General features: G+C 32.4%; 1 protein-coding gene across 1 annotated transcript; it reads left to right on the top strand.

Annotated features, from left to right (window-relative positions):
* The first annotated feature begins 612 nt into the window (after positions 1-612).
* Positions 613-1,953, top strand: LOC120178864. Its single transcript, XM_039184644.1, has 3 exons — positions 613-915; positions 1,269-1,427; positions 1,527-1,953. The coding sequence occupies exons 1-3, from the start codon at positions 709-711 to the stop codon at positions 1,770-1,772; spliced, it is 612 nt and encodes a 203-aa protein (XP_039040575.1). The 5' UTR covers positions 613-708; the 3' UTR covers positions 1,773-1,953.
* Positions 1,954-20,253: the final 18,300 nt, after the last annotated feature.

Below are 20,253 nucleotides of genomic sequence, written 5' to 3'. Positions count from 1 at the left end.
TTTGCAAATTGCATTCATATGAGTATTGATCAGAGCAAGTGAGAAAGTATATAATCCAATTCAAAGCGAAGAAATGGTGAGAATTCTGCCTCTTTTTTGTTTTTCTCTTTCCGCCGATGTTAATTCTGAAGTGTTGAATGACGCGTATTTGTTTATTGGTTTTCGGTCTTTGTTTTACTTGACTATCAGGGATAAAGGACCTGTTTGGTTTCCAGGAAAATTTAGATAAATACAAAGAAATACAATCTTTTTTCAATATTGTATTTATTACAGCAATTGTATACTCGCGGAAAACAGACTGTAAACTTTCTTGGGTTGATTTAATTTTGTTGAAACTTTCAACCATCTTCATGAATTCAGCTACTTTATTCTTGGTGTTTGAAATTTTGAATCTTGAATACTGTAGTTTATTAAAATTTGAATGAATTATACGTCTAGTCGGTATATTCACATTGAAAGTTGAATCTTATGCATTGTTTATTAGCTTCACCATTGTGTTTCCATTGATTTAAACTTGGATTAGTTGTTATAATTTCAAAAGAAAAAAAATTAGAACTTTATTTCAAGGCTCATTTGATATTTAATGAATTGAATTTGGTATTGTAGGTTGGTTGTGTTGTACATTAATCAGAAAACAGATTGGCTTACTACCCTTCTGGAAAATGACTTCTTTGGTCTTTACTTTGATCACCAAGACCTAAGAAAAAAATGAAAAAAATGTGTTCCGCATCAACTGTTGTCTCGAGTTTTGCCGGCATTGCAAGGCTCATAGCCAGCACCAGTCGCTTCAGATCTGCAAATACGTATACCAAGATGTCGTTCGCCTTCAAGAAATGCAGAAGCATCTCAACTGTTCGAAAATTCAGGTTTTCCATACCTCCACTACTCTTGAGGTTTGAAGTTTTCATGATAATGGTAATCAATGAAGTAATTCTTCATGTTTTTCGGGATAAGTAGTTCTTATTAATTTTTTTTCTCCAATTGTTACTGATATATGCATAGATGGCCACGAAATTGTGATGATCAAAGATTTGAAATCAAAGAGAGAAGATCTTCATATCATTATGTTTGCTGAAACATCCAAATTGCTTTTCCCTGTTCTATTACTGAATTGCTTTCTAATTATTTTGCACATTTTCAACTTCTAATTTACTCAAGTGATTGCTTTGATTGCCTTTTACTTTTTCTCTTTTGATGAACTTTAGTTGAATAGGAATGATCATCATATACAGTTTTATTTACTGGAATGTGTTTTAATTATCTGACAGAGATACAAAGTCAATGGTGAAAAGGCTGTACATTTGAATCCAAGGCCTCAACCCAAAGGCGCCAAACCATCAACGAAATCGAAATCCGGTTCAGCCTGTGAAGCTTGCGGAAGATACCTTGAAGACCCACCTAATCGTTTTTGTTCCATTGCATGCAAGGTATAAAAGTTAGCTTTGGGTTTCATTTCTTGGAACTCAAATTTTCCACTTTAATTCCCATCTAAAACTGAGACCATAACCTAATCAATGTTTTTTCAGGTATCAGCTGTTGATGTGAAGCCTAATGGCCAAAGCCATAAAATGGGATTACAAATACAGGAAATTCAGAATCTTTCATTAAAAGAAAATCAAAATTCCGGATCAAGTTCGGAGGGAAAGGAATCGACGCTCTCGTCGACGGATCTTTCGGAAGAGAAGACCAAAACACGAGTGACCGAAAGTTTAAAGCCTCAAAAACAGTTGAACAAGAGGAAAGACACTCCTCAAAGGTCTCCCTTCAGCTAATACTCAAAACAAAAGTTACTTGAAAAGAAAAGATGCTACATTTCAATGGAGTTTGAAGAAGATTAGTCCCGACCATTGTCATGATCTTAGAAAGTGCATTAATTTTCTTGAGATTGTACAGCATATACAAAGGGGAGAAAATATGGGAAGCCAGCAGTGTTTTGAAATGGATTTTGAGCTTTGTATTTGACAGGTTTTACTTGATCTATTATATATTTTTTTTCTTTAGGTGAAATGGTTCAATAGGATGTTCTTCAGACTTCACTACACCCCAAACATTGTGTTTCTTTTATACTAGAAATTTTCGTATCCTTTAACAGTTTTAAATTTGAGGGCAAACTGCACTGGTAGTCCCTAAATTTTTAGGATGCTTGCATTTTGGTCACCAAGCTTTTAAATTTTGCATTACAATTGTTAAAGTTTTAATATACTTTTTTTTATAACATTGGAAGAAAACTAGAAAGTTATAAATTTCTACATAACATGAGCTTTTAACATATCTCGAATATGTTGATGCAGTCCATAGCAATCATCTTGTAAAATTTGAACAATCATCTCAGGCGGAGTATGAAACAAATGATATCCGAAAGAGAGGTACCAAGCTAACTTGGCTAAACCATCAATCGATATGTTACTTCCACTACAAAAATGATTAAAACATAGTTTTCACTCACGATTTAACAACTCACCCGTGTGTGACAGTAACGATGAACTAGTATTATTCAAGATTGTTTACTCTAGTAGTCTTATAGCTTTTAAACTGTCCGTTTCAAAAGTTTAGTGATTAATCTAATAATGATTAATTTGCCTGTGTTACTATCACTACCATCTTTATATGAAAGTTTGGTGATTGTAATGTAAGTTTTAAAAGTTTGATGACTAAATGTAAATGCTTTAAAAGTACATGGACTATCAGTATAGTTTACCCTTTAATTAATTTATAGCATTTGTAATAGTTTAATATGAAATCTACTCATATATGGCCTTAATAGAATTTAATTGCTATGGGACCTTAATGTTTGTAATTGAGTAGGCAATGGCATTCGTAACTATGTAACAGTGGTAGGAGTGTTTAATAGGTAGGTTCCGTAAATCGATCAAACAAACTTCTAAAAATTCATTAATAAAATTTTTATTAATAATTAATTGAACCTAAAAAAAATCAAAATAATTAATCGAATCGAACGAAGTTCTGTTAATCGGTCTGTTAATTAAATTAATCAAAATTTCTTAATAATATATAATATATATCAAATATATAATATTTTCGATTAATTCAGTTAATTTGGTATGTTGATTCGGTTAAAATTGAAGTTTAAATACTCTTAATATTAATGAGCTGAGCTGACCCTTATTCCCATATGTAATAGGATAAGGGGAGGTAGGATAGTAGGCTGCTCCCAACGTCAGGTTGAGAGCAGCTTCCGTGGAGACCTCCAAATTATGAATTGCCCCCCGTGAAACTCGATCCAACGACCCCAAGAGTAAAAGCATTGTGCTCTACTAACTAATTGAATCTAAAAATAACCGACCAATTAATCGATTAGATATTTAATCATTTTAATTAATTAATCGATTTGGAATCGAATTAACCAATAACTAAAGTTTAAAAAAATTATTAATTATTAACTGATTGAATCTAAAATTAACCGACCAATTAATAATAAAAAACTTGGATTCGATATATTAAATCAGTTAAAACCGAAAGTTTGGGAGAGGTTGTTCTCAATTCAATCAAGCTTTGTCAGTAATGGTATATTATTTTCGTGTGATCTTGGGTGAGACCCGTTCTCCTCAATATGGCATCAAGGCCTTGTTTATAGTTTTTATCTGCATATAAACATGGGTAGTTATGTTTTACGGTAGTCTTAATATGCAATTAAGAAAATGTTTTATCAGAAATATTAATATTTTTTTAATATTTTCGGTAAAACGTTATCTAAAATATTATTTTTTACCGAAAATATTAATTTCTCGAACTAATTTTTGGTAGAACCCAATATTAACATTTCTGGTAGAAAAAAAATAATATTTTAAGTAATGTCCAATATTAACATTTTCGATAGAAAAATAGTGTTTTAAGTAACGCTTTATTGAAAATGTAAAAAAATATTAATATTTGCGATATTGTATTTTTTTAATCGTATATGAAGGCATCCTATGAATGTGGCAGACAAAATCAGCTGTAAAAATTCAAAGATGTGTTTGTGAAAGGAGCTAAAAAAGTCTCGTTGCTTGTTCAACTTGACAACTTTTAGGGGTTGTCTTAGGAAAGGCAAACTAATATACGAATAATATACGGCGTTATCAGATACATTTTAAGATATTTAACAAATTCGGTTACTGCTACCAGAAATGTTGAGTAATAATAATGTTGTAGGTAGAAATCATGAAGAAATATTAAAAAAATTGGCAACCAGAAAACTTAGCTTGTCGGTATGTATCGATACAAATAAAAATATATCGATCCATAACAATATAACATGTAAAAATATGACAAAATCGGTTTCATTATGACAAAACCGGTAAAGCGCTACTGGATATGTTGAAAGTATCGATTCCATTGAAATAAGTATCGACACTTTTGGAATTTAAAAGATAAGCAGTAATAGCGTCTATAAAGTGTCGATACTTTATAAAAATGTATCGATCCATAACAATATAACATGTAAAAATATGACAAAACCGATTTCATTATGACAAAACCGGTAAAGCTTTACTAGATATGTTGAAAGTATCGATTCCATTGAAATAAGTATCGACACTTTTGGAATTTAAAAGAGAAGCAGTAATAGCGCCTATAAAGTGTCGATACTTTATAAAAATGTATCGATCCATAACAAAATAACAGGTAAAAATATGACAAAACCGGTTTTATTATGACAAAACCGGTAAAGCGCTACCAGATATGTTGAAAGTATCGATTACATTGAAATAAGTATCGACACTTTTAGAATTTAAAATAAAAACAGTAATAGCACCTATAAAGTGTCGATATTTTTAGAAAAACGTATCGATACATAACAATATAACAGGTAAAAATATGAAAAAATCAGTTTCATTATGACAAAACCAGTAAAGTGCTACCATATATGTTGAATGTGTCAATACTTTAATAAGTACGCGTAATAAATTATCGATACTTTTAAAAGAAACATGTAAATATCCTATCGAAAGTATTGACATCTGACATAAAAGTATCGACACTTTGGTAATTGTATCGATTAAATATAAATAACATATCCGGTTAAAATATAAAAGGCATAGCTAAATTTCTTTTGAAAATATATAAAGAGACGGCCGAGTTTTTGAAATCGAAGCGTAATTGTTGCTGCATTTCAGAAGGCGATTTTAAAGCGAATTTTGTTTGTTTGTTGCTACAGTCGAATCGAAAAGTACGTTGTCGAAACCCTAGTTTTTTATTATTACAATAATCAGAAATAGGGGTTTTATTTGTTGTTTGGGGTTTTTAAAGTAAAGAAGCATTTGAGACCGATTACAGGTAGAAAGTGATATTCTAGGTAGATAATAAATATTGATACTTTTATAAAATATTATAGGTAAAAAATGATAATGTAAGTTGTATAGAGTATTCTCATTCGTTTGAAGAAAATAGGGATTAGAGTTTTTGGGTTTGATTTGGGGATTTCAAAGCCAAGAAGGATTTGGGACCGATTATATAATATTATAGGTAGAAAATAAATATTGATACTTGTATATAATATTATAGGTAGAAAATGATATTGCAGGTGTATAAATGTGTCGATACTTATAGTAGTGGCCATTTAAAATCTTTTGAAGGAAACCATTTTACTACAAGAGTAGTTATCGATATTTGCATATTGAATAAATTGTATGTAACCAGTATTTGATTTTGATTTGTGTAAACTGATATATGAAGGAACAATGAAGTCAATGGATCTTGCAATTGTTGATCGCGAAGATGACTTTGAAATTGAGGCTAAGAGTTGAAAGCAACCAAAGGCTGGATATATGTACTTCTAGTAAGTATCAATGTATTTTTGTTATTATTGTTGAAATGGTAATTGGATTAAAGCATTTAAGAACTTTAAATTGATTACAAATTTTAAATGTTGACAGTATGACCGAATGCCAAAGGATGAAGGAAGCTGGCAATCACATCGATTCGGTATATAAAATGAAATTGACATTGAGTATTATTTAGCGTTAATGCATTGATTAAGAAACTTTTATGCTTAATTTTAGGTGAGAAATTATGTGTTGGAGAAATGGAAGTCGATGACTGATGCTGAGAATGAACCTTACTTGACACGGTCAAATATGGATAGACAAGAATACAAAGCTTGAAGGAAAGCACATGAAAAGAAAGTATTCATTAAACTTGTAAATACTTTGATAAAAGATATATAAGAACAATAACATTATATATTTTTAAAAAAATGTAGGAAGTGTCGACAAGGTGCATCATAAAAATAGTGAATTCATTAATTGAACACCTTGAGGAAAATGAGCAATTGAATGTGCTGAAAGAAATGAGGTTTGAATCTTTGATAGGAGTAAGGGATCGACCAATTCAGAGGGAATTGTTTCGATCCTTGGTGGAGCAATTCGATGTCCAACAATGTATGGTTAAATATGGTGATTATTCATTTTCTCTGGGGGTCCCATATGTTGCAGTCGTCTTGGAGTTAGAAAATAAAGGCAAAATTGTTATAGAAGTCAGTAAGACTAGTAAATGGAAAGCACTTGCCTCTAAATATGATTTGAAGCACAAGGTGACATATACTGAACTTAAAGAGGAAATCAAAAGTGGATCTTACGAGGGGGATAACCTGAAGTCCCGAGTTCTATTGTACCTTGTCGAGATCTTTCTTTGTCCAACGGGTGATACATCAACGAGCAAGGACAATATGAAGCTAATTTGCGATGAAGGCTTGAAAGGTGAATTAAATTGGGATGAATATGTCTATTCGAGATTGATTAAATCAATAATCAGCTTTCAAAAGGGCTACTAGAGATACCTCAAATGGTGCATAGTAATCTTAGAGGTAAATGAGTTGAAGAACGTTTTTGTTTTTTTATATAAAATGATAGTATAGTTATTATATAAAATGATAAATTTAATTATAAAAGCATGTTACACTGTTCGAATTTTGGTCGGACCTTAATAGTGTGTCGGTATATGAAAGAACCAGAGTGGCACACATCCGTGCATGCGGGAAGGAAGAGGTGGTTAAAGTGATGGCGAAGTTGAAGTTGGATAGACTGAAGAAGCAAGAAAGGGTAATAAATGTAATTAAATAATATTAAGAAAATCAACAAAATGTATTAATATTGTAATTTAATTTTGAAGGTTATTTGTAAGGAGACAGTGGAGGCAGGGGAGAAGAAAGAAGAGATGGTATTAGGGGGATGACAGTGAGGGAAAATAGAGTAAATTCGACATTTTGATGTCTGAATTGGCGGATGTAAAAAAATTCCTTTTTGATATTTTGCAAAGACAATCAAGAGTCGAAGAGGCAATTGAGAGGCTTAAGGGGGAAGTGGGTGGAAAATAGATGGAGTGGTGAAAGAATTTGTGGAGTTGAGGGGTGAAGTTGAGATGGTGATAGGTGGAAAAATTGATGGAGTGGTGAAGGAATTTATGGATTAAAGGGGTGAACTTACAGGGGTAAAGGGAGTGGTTGAGAGAAAGTTAGATGAAGGGGAAAAATGAAGGGTGAAATAAAAGAGATGAAGAGTTATGTAGAGGAAAAATACGATGAATTGAAAAAATATAAAGAATAAAAGATGGAGGAAGTGAGGAGGAAGGATGTGGATGTGATTTATACACCAGAGAGTGTTATAGATGCAGATTTGGATTCAGAATGTCCTTCACCCAATAAGAATAAGCAGAAGGTAAGTTGAATAAAAAAAACTTAATTTGATTTTTATTATGTTGTTGTGACAAAAACTTGTATGCAAAATTATAGGTTGAAAAGCGGAAATTCCAAGCGGAATTGGTGATTACGAAGCTGCAATGTGTGATTATTTATGGAATAGTGAGTTAGAATCGTCGTAAGTGAAATATATTTCTTTGTGAGTGATATTTAAATATTTCATGAAAAAATATTAATCCTAATGCTTCATACAGATATGTTGTAATCGCAATGGGAAATCAATTTGCTACTGTATCCGACGTTGAAACGTTGAAGCCTATGGAATGGGTTGGTGGTGCGGTAAGTAGAAAGTAAAAAAATGTTAAAACCTAGTGAATATGTTCTGATTGTGTAATTAATTTTATTAGGTTATTGATTTGTTCGGTTGGACATTATGTTACGAATCGAAAAAGTTACGCGGGAAGATTGGCTACATTCCATACCACTTAGCGGTGAGTTAAATTAATAAATGTTGAAAAGTAGTGTTATAGACGGTAAATTAATAATGATTGTCGCCTAAATGCAGCAACAGGAATTGGAGGACTTAGCAACTGTTGATGGTGTTGCGAGCTTTTGGGGATCGATATTGGATGACTATGTGAAATTCACCGAGTGTGACAAGGTAAAACACCATACGAATTGAAAATGATGTTTTAGGATATATAATGTTGAATTTTGTCAAATTGGGTGTAAAATTTATTGCAGATCCTGATCACAATAAACTACAATGGTTCCCATTGGTATCTGTTGGTGTTGGATAAGGTAGAATGTGTTGCAACGGTATATGATAGTCTATTTTCATCTCCAGCGGCCAAACAGAGAATGAAGGATGCTAAGAGATTGGTATGTATGAAAGGAAATTATGTAAATTATAATGCATAATTTGTTTGGATCATAACTTGATATTTTTTAATGCAGATGATAATATTAGATAGATATAATCAGGAACACATTTTTATAGAAGCACGTGGTCGTCTAAAGGTCCCATTGAAACAATTCAAATTTTTGGAGGATAAGATGAATGAGCAATTGAATGGGTATGACATGTTATCATAAATAGAAAGCTTAATTTATTCAGGTTTCATAATTGACAAATGTGGTATTCAAATTTTGTAACAGATATCATTGCAGCATTTATGTGATTATGCGGATAGAATCGATCGGTTCTAGAGGGGCAACTGGTGATTTTGTAAGTGGAATAAAAAATTAGTTTGCAGATAAATTGTTAAAAGTCGTAGATTGAATGTTGTGATTTACAATACTTAACGTACTGACAATTTGAATATAGGTTGTTGGAAAATAAGACCGTATGCGAATATTAAACGATCTCGTAAGCCACGATCAAAATAAACGGAGAGAGAAGATGAAAAAAGCTTCCATCAGACACAAGAATAACAAAAGGGCACGATGATGTAAATGTAAGGGAAATTTTGTATACGATTTATAATTTTATATCTGAATATAATTATGTATGAGATGAGAAAAGTTAGCAATAGGTTGTTTTACACGTTTTTTATACATAGTAGGAGTCATGTCGATACTTATGATATATGAAGATCGTTGTCTGCATTATTTCAAATGTCACTAACATAATTGTCATCATGTGCGGGACAAAATGGTCATTCCATTGTCTTCGAGAAAATCATTTGATGTAGATTGTGTGCTTGTTTCCAAACTGAGCTTAACTTGAGGACATGTTAGTTTCTTATGTCACTCACCGTTGTAGAACCCACATCGCCTAATTTTCTTCTCGACCTTGTTCTTTGGTACTTCTTTTCGCTTGCGTTGTTTTCGTTGAGGGTCGCGAACGTTGTTTACTATACTACTTCGGTTAAATGAATCATTCAAACCAAATGAGTTTTTAAATTCTGTTGTTAGTCTTTCCATCTCATCTCTTGCAGTTTAAAAAAAACATCTGTCTTTGATGCAATGTAGCATAACTGACTTGACGTCGCACGTAGAGCAGTGAACCTTGCCATTTGCATTACTTCTGGAGGCACATTCAAGTCAACAAAACTGGGTGCACAAGCCTTCGCATCCTTAGTCCACCTACTTTGAATCAAAGATCAGGGAAAATATGTGTAATCCAAGTGCTTCAAAACATGAAGTTGATGGCGACATGGAAGTCCAACGGTCTTGAATTTTCTATATGAGTAATTTAGGGTTTTCGTATCGAAATCAAAACTGATTTCAAATGTCTTATTTTTTCTTTTTACTTTGTTAAAATATAATTTTGACATTCATCTCATAAGGACTGAATCTCTTCCTGAATCTGGTACAACGTCTCCCATTGAAGTTCTTCTTGGAACAAACAAAAAGATTTGCACGTATAAATCTCAGCAGCATGGCTTTCATGGTCAATCAGTTTTGTGATCTGGAAAGGCTTCGTCTGGGAACTTAAGTAATCTGCTTTCAACTCGTTTATATGCATTCTACTAATTCCTTATTCAATTGCACGAACAACATCTAAATATGTCTTCTTGTGTTTCAATACAATCGCGAGTGAAGCATTCATAGACTCGCACTTTTTTATTGAGCGAATATTGGCAAAGAAATGACCGGTTAGATATGTTTGTGCCTATAAGTGTCAAGTATTTCCCTTCTCAATCACCCATGGATGCTTTTCGACATTGAATTTTGAAACAATTGAACGCCAGTGAATATCAAATTTGTCGGTTGTCCACCAGGAAATCATGCATTTTGAGAATGCTACTGTAAATTTTGGGTCACCAATGTTAGCTTGTGCATTGAGAGAAAGATGCCAAGAATATAATTTGTGCTTAGCAGAAGGGATAACAGATTTGATAGCCCTCTCCATTACCCTATCCCCATCGGTGACAACTGAAATAGGCGATTTATTCATCATGGCTTCTAAAAAATTCTTTAGCACTCACTCGAAGGATTGGGATGTCTCGTCAGCGATTATGGCAGTAGTAAAAACAATTGTGTTATGGTGATGATTGACACTGACAATAGGCATAATTGGTCGATCATACAAATTATCGTTGTGTCAAACGCAATTACATCATCAAAGCATGTGTAATCTGATCTCGATGTAGAATCATACCAAATAAGATTATGCAATGCCTATGATTCGTCTACCGAGTATGTCATAAAAAACCCAGGATCATCATGTTTCTTATAATCAAAGTAAGTAATAAGCGCATTCACATCCCCATTGGAGATTTCCTTTGCTTTAGCTTTTTCAAGTGTATTGTAGAGGTCTTTATGTGTAAATCCAACATTATGATAACCCTCTGCCTGCTGCGTTAAATAGTTCATTACTTGTGACGTGCCAACACCGACCTCTTTCAATGCTATTACCTCATTGATATCATCCTTACTTACAGCTCTATTAGAACGCATAAATGGTGTCATAGCAGGTGTGCACAATGCTTGATTATGTTTCTGAGAAGACTTACTTACAACCCACTGATCTTTTGTATTTATTGTTGTAACTACGACTTTAGCCTTGCATCCCATTCTTGTGACTGCTGTATAAGCACGTTGATGATCAATAATACTGACTTTGGATACTCGAAACCCTTTTTTGGAACAACAAAATTCTTGTGTCTTCACATTCCCTTCCATATCAAGCCGTGTTGTTCCCCGACGTGAACTAAAACCATGTTTCCGTGCGAATCCCTTGTAAAAGTACCAAGCTTGATCACGTGAAGATAAGAGCTAACCAACCAATCTGTCAGATTCATCAGCAATATGTACTTCATGGTATTCCTTGGTTGGCTTAACATTGTCTGATGCAGTATGATCCATATGCAAAAAATTTGGTTGTGCAAGTTCAGTGGTCCCAACAGGAGTTGATTGAGATGTAAGTAGAGGTTCATAGAACAACATGTTTTAGTGGTGCTTTTAATATGATGTGGTAGTTGAATGGTGGATACAACATTAATCTCGTAAGACATATTTAGGTATGTACAATAACTACAAAATTTAACTTTTATTACTTTAAAGTAAGGTAAATTTATAATATAAGTGGTAAAAATAGACTTTTTTAATGACAAAATTAGTAAACACAAAGTTTCTAACATTTTTTTCTAGTATGGTTCCCAAACTTGAGGTATCGATACATTTATCATAAGTATCGACACATTATAAAGTAATAGGTAAATTTACAATGTAACCGGTAAAAATATATCGATTTTAAGAGAAAATAGGTCAACATAATGTATCTATATTTTTATAAATTATATCGATACTTTATGTCCAGAATGATTGCCAAACGAGATGCACGCATAAAGTGTTGATACATTTATTGTAAGTATCGATCCTCAAAACATCGAAACCGATTATTATAAAGTAATAGGTAAAATATACCGGTTTAATGAGAGAATAGGTAAACATAATGTATCGATAATTTTAAAATTGTATCGATCCCAAAAACATCGAAACCAATAATTATAAAGTAATCGATAAATTTACAATGTAACCGGTAAGAATATATCGATTTTATGACAGAATAGGTCAACATATTGTGTCGATACTTTTTTAAATTGTGTCGATACGTTTGGTCCAGAATGAATGACCAACGAGGTACAAGCATAAAGTGTCGATACATTTAAAATTGTATCGATCCCGAAAACATCGAAACCGATAATTATAATGTAATAGGTAAATTTACAATGTAACCGGTAGAAATATACCAGTTTAATTAGAAAATAGGTCAACGTAATATATTGACACTTTTTAAATTTGTGTCGATACTTTTTGTACAGAATGAATTCCCAACGAGGTGCACGTATAAAGTGTCGATACATTTATTAAAAGTATCAATCCCAAAAACATCAAAACCGATAATTATAATGTAATATGTAAATTTACAATGTAACCAGTAAAAATATACCAGTTTTATGAGAAAATAGGTAAACATATTGTATCGACACTTTTTAAATTTTTGTCGATACTTTTTGTCTAGAATGAATGCCCAACGAGGTGCACGCATAAAGTGTCGATACATTTAAAATTGTATCGATCCCAAAAACATCGAAACTGATAATTATAATGTAATAGGTAAATTTACAATGTAACTGGTAAAAATATACCGGTTTTATGAGAGAATAGGTAAACATATTGTATCGACACTTTTTAAATTATATCGATATTTTTTAAATTACGCGTGTTTTTTCCTTCATTATTTATATGTTAAAAGAATCGATACAAACCCCAAATCGAAAAACCCTAAACCTAAAGGCAAAAGAGAACTCATCCACTCCGACGAATACCAGCGTTCATAACAGCTACGATCAGATCTTCATGTAAATTTATCAATATTTTACCATAAATTAGGGTTTGATTGATTCCCAGATTGGATTATTTTTTCCTTAATATGTTTGTGTTCCAATGTAACAACATCCACACCTAAATGGCTCCAAAACGTTAGAGGCGCAGGAATCCTAAACCTTCTTCTCAACCAAGCTCTTCTCAACGATAATCTTCTCCTCAACCAAGCGCTTCTTCTAAACAAATCAGGTCGTTCGAAACTCAGAACTTTAGAACCGATGAGGAGAAAGAAAGATGGCATAGGAGTTTCAAAATAAGGAAGATTCGTCCAGAACGTGTCATTGACATGAGTTTCTTGTTCGATGAGAAATATGATTTTAGTTTTAAATCCACATTTACATCTTGGGGTTGGCTTGAATTCTTTGGTGTATAACCAAAATATTACCCCAACCTAGTTAGAGTATTCTACAACAATGCTTTCTTCGAGCGTGAGCCTAATAAGACTAATATAATAGGAATTAATACTTATGTCATGGGGAAATATATATATATATATATATATATATCTCCGGATACTATTACTTTTTGTATAGGTGTCGAGAATAAAGGGGAATGGGATGAGAATGATTTAGAAACTACAATCCAACGTGGTGATAGAAATAGCCCAATTCACCTAGATGTAGAGTCGAGAGTGTTTCACAAAATGATCACTTGGTTTATTCGGCCTTCTGGGGGTATATTTTCAGTGATTTGAGACTGGGATTATTGGTGGTTAGCAAAGTATAGATCCAAAACGGATCCAAACATTGCTAAACTGATATTTAAGACAATTGTATATATGGTCACAAAGGGAGCATCAATTTCAACTTCACTACCATATGGATGTGTCATCACCCATCTGTTGAAGAAACATGAAGTTGATTTTTTGCAAGACTTCCTTGGTCGATTAACCCGCAATATTGACATGTTATTAAAGACTAGAGCGGGAAACGATTTTTTTTGAAAATATCGGTTGGAAGCGTGTCAAGGATGTCGTTGGATTAGAACAAGAGAATGAGCAAATGGACCCCGTTCGCCATGAAGACAACCAACCAATAGGAGACGCAATGATGGAAGATGCTCTAGGTAGAGAGGATGTCATAATTAAGACAGTGATGGAATACATGGTCAATTTTCAGGAGCATATTGATTCCGTTGTGAGCGAAATGCGAGCCAATATTGCATCTTTGCGCGATGAAGTATCCATCTTGCGTGACGAATTATATCAACGACATCAAACGAGTTAGGTAATTAATTATTTACGTTTCTAAACATTTACACGTTGTAAAATGTATTTGATTTTCTTTTAACAGATGTGGACAACCAAGCGCTCAATGAAGATGACGATGAAGATGAAGATAATAACGACGATGATGATGCTGATTCAAACAAGTATATCATGTTAGCAGCACCGCCGGCAAGAAAACTTGTAATTTTTTATGTCTTAAGAAATCCAAAAGGTTTTAATTATGTTCATTTGTATCCATTATTTTAACATATAAGTGTACAAATTTAATATCATTTTCTTCATGTTGTATGAGTATATGAATTTATACATTTTTGTTTAGAAAATTTTGTTGTTTCAATTTGGTCTTCCAAGATGAGGTTAGAACTGTTAAGCAGTTGAATTAGTATAGACAAAATCGTTAATATACAATTAAATGTTAACATTCAAACTTGGTTACAATCTCAGGCATAACATCGACCGTGTACTTCAGAAACTACCTTTGTTGTCTGACCAGTTTCTATTCATTTGGGTAAAATGAATGTCATTACACTTTGCTGACTTTTATTTGTCTATGATTCCTACATATTTATGTTCGATTGTTTGTAAACAGGATCAAGGAAAGTGCAAAAAAGAAGATAACATTACCTACTGTAAAGATCTCTATGATGTTTGGAATGTGTATCCTAATTTTAACGCCCTAAATACATTGTTAGTCGATGATTCAGCGTGAAAAATGATTTATAATCCGGTAAGTTACATTTATGCCATATGTTTTTCCAGTTAAATAGGTGTTCATACATTGGTTGATTAATAATTTATGTTTTATATAGCAATACAATTACATATGTCCACATCCCTTTAACGCTTCCTATTCAGAGGACAATGCTTTAGGTATGACACAAATTTATTCCTGCTTATGCGAATTTAGTTTCTTGTTAGTAAAATTGCATCTGATTAGTTTGATAATTGAAATTATTTATATATGTTCTCAGAAAAGACAGTAACATACGAGAGTATTTGGAAAATTTGTGGAAGACGCCTAATGTTCCGGACTTCGTTAGAAATAACCCTTTTTCATCGGATTAATTTCGTTGTGGGTACATTATTTGAACATTGTTATATATAAATTTGTTGTGTATGTATGTTTGGTTTGATTATATTGTGTGTATATTTTCATTTGATTCACATAATACACATATGCACTATTTTCAATTTAAAATTACTAAAACATATAGCACAATAGCTGTGTATTTTAATATTCCACAGTATAGCATGTCACTTACATAGTAAATATTCCATTCGGATGGGTTGTGCATAACAATCTATCTATCTCCTCTTCTTTTCCATGTGAGTACTTTATTCTCATGTGACAAGTGTGACAACCCCATCAACTCACAACTCAGCTTTGAACTGAATCAGTATTGTCTTTTACTGGCTTGATGGTTCATAATGCATGTTACTCGAACAGTACGAATCAATTATACAATTTCCATGTTCAATTTAACACTGCATTTCATGTTCATTTCATATTTAAATGGAGTTTGAATTTAAATTTCAATTTGAGTTTGAATTACAATATAAATTTCGGCTCAACTATAAATATGAGCTCGGGCCTTTGTTTCATCCAAACAACAACTTACTCAATAGATGCATCGGTAGGTAACATCAAATTCCATTTCTAAGGTAACAACTTACCTTTTTCAAAACTTATTAACTTAGACAATTTGCATGTTATTATTGATTATTCTCAATTTCCTTTGTTTTTTTCCCAACATGAAACGCGAGGGAAATCCCAACCATCATAAATTTTAGTAACAAGCATGAAGATTGGATATCCGAAGAATGTCTTTCAGATATTATCCATTTCAGCCAGCTCATTAAGATAGGTTAACCCTAAATCAAAATCATCTTACCAAAATATACTTGATGTAGAAGCAACTGCAGATTTAAAATCTCAACGGTGATGCATTTGGTTCTCAAACAGTTAAAGCGTCAGAAACAGTTCGAACGTATGATATGGGTGGTATATGGGAAATGCAACAAAGGGCAACTAAAATCCCGATAATTGAGGGCTACAACTTGTAGTAATAATAATAAAAATAATTGAAGGGTACACGTGTATAAAGTATCGATAATTGGCTAAATTAACAATGTAAACGGTAAAATTCTACCGATGCAATGATAATAGGAGTACATGACAAGCATCTCAACTTGTCATTTACGACTATTTTCATTATACCGGAGAACATTTATCAGTTTACATTGTTAATTGTACCGATACTTATGCTTTACGTGTGTATCTTCCATTATTTAACATTATTATTAAAAGATCTAGCGTTTAATTCTCGAAATTTTTTTGATGCATTTTGTTGCATTACCCGTGTGATACCCAAATCATAAGTCTGAAATGCTTCTGATGCTTTAAATGTTTGAGAACCAAATGGATCGCCTTTGAGATTTTAAATATGCAGCTGCTTCTACATCAGTTATGTTTCTCTCAGACGATTTCGGTTTACGGTTCTCCTATCTTCATGAGCTGGATGAAATGGATAATATTCGGAAGTCATTCTTCGCATATCCAATCTTCCTACTTGTTACTCAAAATTATGATGGTCGGGATTTTCTTCGCGTTTCATTTAGGTTGATTTCTCCGAATATATAATGACATTTGATCTTCGAATTGTTGTTGATTAATTGGTCAGGATTTTATATCCATATTTTGCTTCTCTGTATATCGAAACATATGAGGATTGTTGAAATATCAATACTAGTTATTAATTTATTTTATATCTGCGTGCAAATGTATCGAAACACATTATTAAAGTAATAGGTAAAATTACAATGTAAGTGGTAAAAATACACTTTTTAATGACAAAATTAGTAAACACAAAGTTTGCTCAATAATTGCCAAACGAGATGCACACATAAAGTGTCGATATATTTATTGTAAGTATCGATCCTCAAAATATCGAAACCGATTATTATAAAGTAATAGGTAAAATATATCGGTTTAATGAGAGAATAAGTAAACATAATGTATCGATAATTTTTAAAATTGTATCGATCCCAAAAACATCGAACCCGATAATTATAATGTAATAGATAAATTTACAATGTAATCGGTAGAAATATACCGGTTTAATTAGAAAATAGGTCAACACAATGTATCGATACTTTTAAAATTTATGTCGATACTTTTTAAATTTGTTTCGATACTTTTGGTCCAGAATGAATTCCAAACAAGATGCACACATAAAGTGTCGATACATTTATTGTAAGTATCGATCTCAAAACATCGAAACTGATAATTATAATATAATAGGTAAATTTACAATGTAACCGGTAGAAATATATCGGTTAATTAGAAAATAGATCAACATAATGTATCGATACTTTTTTAAATTGTGTTGATACTTTTTGTCCAGAATGAATGCCAAACGAGGTGCACGCATAAAGTGTCGATACATTTATTAAAAGTATCGATTCCAAAAAACATCGAAACCGATAATTATAATGTAATAGGTAAATTTACAATGTAACCGGTAGAAATATACTGGTTAATTATAAAATAGGTCAACATAATGTATCGATACCTTTTTAAATTGTGTCTATACTTTTTGTCCAGAATGAATGTCAAACGAGGTGCACACATAAAGTGTCGATATATTTATTAAAAGTATCGATCCTAAAAACATCGAAACCGATAATTATAATATAATAGGTAAATTTACAATGTAACATGTAGAAATATACCGGTTTAATTAGAAAATAGGTCCACATAATGTATCGATACTTTTTAAATTTGTGTCGATACTTTTGATCCAGAATGAATGCCCAAAGAGGTGCACGCATAAAGTGTCGATACATTTAAAATTGTATCGATCCCAAAAACATCGAAACCGATAATTATAATATAGTACGTAAATTTACAATGTAACCGGTAGAAATATATCGGTTTTATGAGAGAATAGGTAAACATATTGTATCGACACTTTTTAAATTTGTGTCGATTTTTTTTGTCCAGAATGAATGCCCAACGAGGTGGACGCATAAAGGGTCAATACATTTAAAATTGTATCGATCCAAAAAACATCGAAACCGATAATTATAATGTAATAGGTAAATTTACAATATAACCGGTAGAAATATATCGGTTTAATTAGAAAATAGGTCAACATAATGTATCGACACTTTTTAAATTTGTATCGATATTTTTTTAAAATTACGCTTGTTTTTTCCTTCATTATTTATATGTTAAAATCGTTGATACAAACCTCAAATCAAAAACCCTAAACCTAAATACAGAAGAGAACTCTTCCACTCCGATGAATACTAGCGTTCATAATAGTTACGATCAGATCTTCAGGTAAATTTATCGATATTTTACAATAAATTAGGGTTTGATTTATTTCCAGATTGGACTCTTTTTTTCCTTAATGTGCTCGAAAGGATGTTGTCGAAACCCTAATTTTTTAGAATTTTAGTCTTTAAAAATAGGGGTTAGGTTTTAAAGTTTGATGTTTTCGAATGGACCTATTATAGGTTGAAAGTTCAATCTTTGTTCGCGAAGATGATGACCTTCAAATGGAGCCCCAACGTATCAACACTGAAGAAAATCGAAAGCAACCAGTAAGTATCAATGTATTCATGTAATTGTTCTTGAAATGGTAATTGGATTAAAGTATTTAAGAACTTTTAATTGATTACAAATTTCAAATATCTACAGTCTGACTGAATGCCAAAGGATAAAGGAAACTCATAATCATGTTGACTGCATAGCCAATAAAACCCCCTTGCAAGGTTCAACTGGTAAGCTAGGAATTGGTAAGACAAGCTTTCTTTGACAGTTTAGGGACTAAATCCCTCCATCGTAAGGATTGCATGATTGAACATTACATATAATAGTTGTATTCAGTTTTCGAAGAATTGTTCTTCATTGTATATAAGGATAGTTGTAATGATATTCGTTCTCATTTCGGGACCAATTAGTTAGATGCATGCAGTACCCTATATCTTCGAGGCAGAGCACAAGAAATCTGGCATTTAAAGATTTACCAAGAGCAGTAGCTTTTGCTCTGCATAAAGACCGAACCTAGAATCAACTTTGCAATTATGCCTATACCACTGAAGAGAACATGTAGAATGATAGGATTTGCACACAACTACAAGCATTTTATGGGAAATCCTGGTATCTCTGTTGCATAATTTTAGTAGAGTCGTAGGGTTTAGGGTTTAAAATTCTCGCAGTTGTGTGCAAATCCTATAATTCAACAGGTTCTCTTCAGCATGATAGGCATAATTGCAAAGTTGATTCTAGGTCCGTTCTTCATGCAGAGCAAAAGCTACCGCTCTTGGTAAATCTGTAAGTGTCACATTTCTTGTGCTCTGCCTCGAGAATATAGGGTATTGCATGCCTCTAACTAATTGGTCCCGAAACGTGAACGGATTTCATTACAGCTATCCTTATATACAATGAAGAATAATTCTTCAAGAACTGAGTACAAATATTATATGTAATGTTCAATCATGCCTCCTAACGTTGGAGGGATTCAGTCCCTAAACCCTCAAAGAAAACTTGTATTAACAATTCCTAGCTTACCATTTGGACCCCCGAGTTTTATTGGCTATGCAGTCAACATGATTAACCTGGATAATCTCAGTTACAGAACTGATTCCGACCATGATTTACGAGAGACTCTATTCTACATATTGTTTGGCAAGGTTAAAGTATCGATACTCCAAGTACCGGTTAAAAGTAAGCAATTACTGCATTGACACCCAATTGACAATTTCCTTTGCTTTACATCTTTCAAGTGTATTGTATATGTCTTTTGTGTAAATCCAACATTCTGATAACCCTTTATGAGCTTTGTATAAGTAATAGTTAAATTTACAAGGTACACGGTAAAATTATACCAGTATAATGATAATATCATAAACTTTTATATATGTATCAATACTTTGTTATCTCGATACTTTAAACCAACTTGAAGGCTATTACTTTTAAGTAATATTATACACAGGAGGCTCAAACGCACACAAAATGTATCGATATATATATATATATTACTTTTAA

This window comes from Hibiscus syriacus, unplaced genomic scaffold (genome assembly GCF_006381635.1).
Source record: "Hibiscus syriacus cultivar Baekdansim isolate YM2019G1 unplaced genomic scaffold, ASM638163v2 tig00112383_pilon, whole genome shotgun sequence".
In the NCBI taxonomy this organism is placed as follows: Eukaryota; Viridiplantae; Streptophyta; class Magnoliopsida; order Malvales; family Malvaceae; genus Hibiscus; species Hibiscus syriacus.
Note: the sequence above shows the minus strand (reverse complement) of the source record. Positions and strands in the feature narration are given on the sequence as shown.

Excerpts from the sequence above, each read along its gene's own strand:
- LOC120178864 (XM_039184644.1), top strand. The coding sequence starts at position 709 with ATGAAAAAAATGTGTTCCGCATCAACTGTTGTCTCGAGTTTTGCCGGC. Across the intron at positions 916-1,268 it reads TTGAAGTTTTCATGATAATG|AGATACAAAGTCAATGGTGA; the intron begins GTAATCAATGAA and ends ATTATCTGACAG. Across the intron at positions 1,428-1,526 it reads TTTGTTCCATTGCATGCAAG|GTATCAGCTGTTGATGTGAA; the intron begins GTATAAAAGTTA and ends ATGTTTTTTCAG.